The 5,000-nt window shown below is 37.0% G+C and overlaps 1 protein-coding gene across 1 annotated transcript in view; it reads right to left on the bottom strand.

Annotated features, from left to right (window-relative positions):
- Positions 1–1,296, bottom strand: part of LOC129408280 (neuropilin-1a-like) — a 3,469-nt gene extending 2,173 nt beyond the window's left edge. Inside the window, exon 1 of the mRNA XM_055151424.1 lies at positions 1,100–1,296. Coding sequence (XP_055007399.1) covers positions 1,100–1,289 — 190 coding nt within the window. The 5' untranslated portion in view covers positions 1,290–1,296. The remainder of the gene's footprint in view (positions 1–1,099) is intronic.
- Between the last annotated feature and the right edge of the window lie 3,704 nt (positions 1,297–5,000).

Genomic DNA, 5,000 nt, shown 5'->3' with positions numbered 1-5,000 from the left:
TATATTTTGAAATTATTGTTATTATTAATTTATTTAAAATTTTTTATATTATATTATATTATTAATATTTTATTGATATTATTTTGAGATTTTTTTTTTTATTATTATTTTATTTTTTTATTTTTTATTACATTATATATATTATTATTTCTACTGTATTAATATTATTATTATTTTAAATTATTGATATTAAATAAGTTTATAACATATTTACTTTTGACGTGACACAGAACTGGAGAAATTAAAGTTGTGGAGTTTTTAAAGATCAGTGGATGATTGTTTTTGTTCAGTTTGTCTGATGTAAATAAAGTTTGGAGTTTTTTTTAAAGAAAATAATCTGTGTCGTCAAAGAGTCAAATAATTCTGTTACACGACCCGAACCCAAAAACCAGAACCTGACCCCAGAAAAAAAACTGTTTCATGACTCAAGGACCAAGTGTTTATTTTGTACCTGGTTTAGTCCTGGTTTAGTCCTGGTTTAGTCCTGGTTTAGTCCTGGTTTAGACCTGGTTTAGACCTGGTTTAGTCCTGGTTTAGTCCTGGTTTAGACCTGGTTTAGTCCTGGTTAGACCTGGTTTAGTCCTGGTTTAGTCCTGGTTTAGTCTGGTTTAGACCTGGTTTGGTTTAGACCTGGTTTAGTCCTGGTTTAGACCTGGTTTAGTCCTGGTTTAGACCTGGTTTTAGTCCTGGTTTAGTCCTGTTTAGTCCTGGTTTAGTCCTGGTTTAGTCCTGGTTTTAGTCCTGGTTTAGTCCTGGTTAGTCCTGGTTTAGTCCTGGTTTAGTCCTGGTTTAGTCCTGGTTTAGTCCTGTTTAGTCCTGGTTTAGTCCTGGTTTAGTCCTGGTTTTAGTCCTGGTTTAGTCCTGTTTAGTCCTGGTTTAGTCCTGGTTTAGACCTGGTTTAGTCCTGGTTTAGTCCTGGTTTTAGTCCTGTTTTAGTCCTGGTTTAGTCCTGTTTTAGTCCTGGTTTAGTCCTGGTTTAGTCCTGGTTCAGTCCTGGTTTAGTCCTGGTTTAGACCTGGTTTAGTCCTGTTTTAGTCCTGGTTTAGTCCTGGTTTAGACCTGGTTTAGTCCTGGTTTAGTCCTGGTTTAGTCCTGGTACCTGTGCTGTCCAGATCAGGTCCTCGGTGGGTGTGGTGTCCTGGTCCTGGTCCTGGTCCTGGTCCTGGTCCTGGTCCTTGGATCCTCCACTCGGCGTCGTGTCCTCGTTCACTGCTCCAACCGCACAGAGACGAGAAGTCGAAGTCACAGGCGAACCACACGTACGCTGACACAGGAAGAACAAGCAACATGTCAGAAGAACAAGAAGGAAACACGAGAAGAACAAGAAGAAAACACGAGAAGAACAAGAAGAAAACATGAGAAGAACAAGAAGAAAACACGAGAAGAACAAGAAGAAAACACGAGAAGAACAAGAAGAAAACATGAGAAGAACAAACAGAACATGAGAAGAACAAGAAGAAAACACGAGAAGAACAAGAAGAAAACACGAGAAGAACAAGAAGAAAACACGAGAAGAACAAGAAGAAAACACGAGAAGAACAAGAAGAAAACACGAGAAGAACAAGAAGAAAACACGAGAAGAACAAGAAGAAAACATGAGAAGAACAAGAAGAAAACACGAGAAGAACAAGAAGAAAACATGAGAAGAACAAGAAGAAAACACGAGAAGAACAAGAAGAAAACACGAGAAGAACAAGAAGAAAACACGAGAAGAACAAGAAGAAAACACGAGAAGAACAAGAAGAAAACAGGAAGAACAGAGAAGAACGAGAAGAAGAGAAAACAAGAAGAACAAGAAGAAAACATTGAGAAGAACAAAGAAGAAAACGAGAAGAACAGAAGAAAAACACGAAGAAAGAACAAGAAGAAAACACGAAAAGAAAACAAGAAAAAAGAAAACAGAAGAACAAGAGAAAAACATGAGAAGAACAAGAAGAAAACAGAAAGACAAGAAGAAAAACGTAAGAAAAATGAGGAAAGAAAAGAGAAAAAAAAAAAGAAGAAACCGAGAAGAACAAGAGGGAGGAAACTGAAGGAAACAAGGGATGAGTACAAGGGAGTATTATCTGTTACATAAGGTGAGTTGTTGTACAGTTGTAGGGAGTATTATCTGTTACATAAGGGTGAGTTGTTGTACAGTTGTAGGGAGTATTATCTGTTACATAAGGGTGAGTTGTTGTACAGTTGTAGGGAGTATTATCTGTTACATAAGGGTGAGTTGTTGTACAGTTGTAGGGAGTATTATCTGTTACATAAGGGTGAGTTGTTGTACAGTTGTAGGGAGTATTATCTGTTACATAAGGGTGAGTTGTTGTACAGTTGTAGGGAGTATTATCTGTTACATAAGGTGAGTTGTTGTACAGTTGTAGGGAGTATTATCTGTTACATAAGGGTGAGTTGTTGTACAGTTGTAGGGAGTATTATCTGTTACATAAGGGTGAGTTGTTGTACAGTTGTAGGGAGTATTATCTGTTACATAAGGTGAGTTGTTGTACAGTTGTTAGGGAGTATTATCTGTTACATAAGGGTGAGTTGTTGTACAGTTGTAGGGAGTATTATCTGTTACATAAGGGTGAGTTGTTGTACAGTTGTAGGGAGTATTTATCTGTTACATAAGGGTGAGTTGTTGTACAGTTGTAGGGAGTATTATCTGTTACATAAGGGTGAGTTGTTGTACAGTTGTAGGGAGTATTATCTATTACATAAGGTGAGTTGTTGTACAGTTGTAGGGAGTATTATCTGTTACATAAGGGTGAGTTGTTGTACAGTTGTAGGAGTATTATCTGTTACATAAGGGTGAGTTGTTGTACAGTTGTAGGGAGTATTATCTGTTACATAAGGGTGAGTTGTTGTACAGTTGTAGGGAGTATTATCTGTTACATAAGGGTGAGTTGTTGTACAGTTGTAGGGAGTATTATCTGTTACATAAGGGTGAGTTGTTGTACAGTTGTAGGGAGTATTATCTGTTACATAAGGGTGAGTTGTTGTACAGTTGTAGGGAGTATTATCTGTTACATAAGGGTGAGTTGTACAGTTGTAGGGAGTATTATCTGTTACATAAGGGTGAGTTGTTGTACAGTTGTAGGGAGTATTATCTGTTACATAAGGGTGAGTTGTTGTACAGTTGTAGGGAGTATTTTCTGTTACATAAGGGTGAGTTGTTGTACAGTTGTAGGGAGTATTATCTGTTACATAAGGGTGAGTTGTTGTACAGTTGTAGGGAGTATTATCTGTTACATAAGGTGAGTTGTACAGTTGTAGGGAGTATTATCTGTTACATAAGGTGAGTTGTTGTACAGTTGTAGGGAGTATTATCTGTTACATAAGGGTGAGTTGTTTGTACAGTTGTAGGGAGTATTATCTGTTACATAAGGGTGAGTTGTTGTACAGTTGTTAGGGAGTATTATCTGTTACATAAGGGTGAGTTGTTGTACAGTTGTAGGGAGTATTATCTGTTTACATAAGGGTGAGTTGTTGTACAGTTGTAGGGAGTATTATCTGTTACATAAGGTGAGTTGTACAGTTGTAGGGAGTATTATCTGTTACATAAGGTGAGTTGTTGTACAGTTGTAGGGAGTATTATCTGTTCCATAAGGGTGAGTTGTTGTACAGTTGTAGGGAGTATTATCTGTTACATAAGGGTGAGTTGTTGTACAGTTGTAGGGAGTATTATCTGTTACATAAGGTGAGTTGTTGTACAGTTGTAGGGAGTATTATCTGTTACATAAGGGTGAGTTGTTGTACAGTTGTAGGGAGTATTATCTGTTACATAAGGGTGAGTTGTTGTACAGTTGTAGGGAGTATTATCTGTTACATAAGGGTGAGTTGTTGTACAGTTGTAGGGAGTATTATCTGTTACATAAGGGTGAGTTGTTGTACAGTTGTAGGGAGTATTATCTGTTACATAAGGGTGAGTTGTTGTACAGTTGTAGGGAGTATTATCTGTTACATAAAGGTGAGTTGTTGTACAGTTGTAGGGAGTATTATCTGTTACATAAGGTGAGTTGTTGTACAGTTGTAGGGAGTATTATCTGTTACATAAGGTGAGTTTGTACAGTTGTAGGGAGTATTATCTGTTACATAAGGTGAGTTGTTGTACAGTTGTAGGGAGTATTATCTGTTACATAAGGTGAGTTGTTGTACAGTTGTAGGGAGTATTATCTGTTACATAAGGGTGAGTTGTTGTACAGTTGTAGGAGTATTATCTGTTACATAAGGTGAGTTGTTGTACAGTTGTAGGGAGTATTATCTGTTACATAAGGTGAGTTGTTGTACAGTTGTAGGGAGTATTATCTGTTACATAAGGGTGAGTTGTTGTACAGTTGTAGGGAGTATTATCTGTTACATAAGGGTGAGTTGTTGTACAGTTGTAGGGAGTATTATCTGTTACATAAGGTGAGTTGTTGTACAGTTGTAGGGAGTATTATCTGTTACATAAGGGTGAGTTGTTGTACAGTTGTAGGAGTATTATCTGTTACATAAGGGTGAGTTGTTGTACAGTTGTAGGGAGTATTATCTGTTACATAAGGTCATGTTGTTGTACAGTTGTAGGGAGTATTATCTGTTACATAAGAGTGAGTTGTTACAGTTGTAGGGAGTATTATCTGTTACATAAAGGTCAGTTGTTGTACAGTTGTAGGGAGTATTATCTGTTACATAAGGTGAGTTGTTGTACAGTTGTAGGGAGTATTATCTGTTACATAAGGTGAGTTGTTGTACAGTTGTAGGGAGTATTATCTGTTACATAAGGGCGAGTTGTACAGTTGTAGGGAGTATTATCTGTTACATAAGGTGAGTTGTTGTACAGTTGTAGGAGTATTATCTGTTACATAAGGTGAGTTGTTGTACAGTTGTAGGGAGTATTATCTGTTACATAAGGTGAGTTGTTGTACAGTTGTTAGGGAGTATTATCTGTTACATAAGGGTGAGTTGTACAGTTGTAGGAGTATTATCTGTTACATAAGGTGAGTTGTTGTACAGTTGTAGGGAGTATTATCTGT

This window comes from Boleophthalmus pectinirostris, unplaced genomic scaffold (assembly GCF_026225935.1).
Source record: "Boleophthalmus pectinirostris isolate CB_2022bp ecotype Guang Dong unplaced genomic scaffold, ASM2622593v1 HiC_scaffold_16, whole genome shotgun sequence".
Classification (NCBI taxonomy): domain Eukaryota; kingdom Metazoa; phylum Chordata; class Actinopteri; order Gobiiformes; family Gobiidae; genus Boleophthalmus; species Boleophthalmus pectinirostris.
Note: the sequence above shows the minus strand (reverse complement) of the source record. Positions and strands in the feature narration are given on the sequence as shown.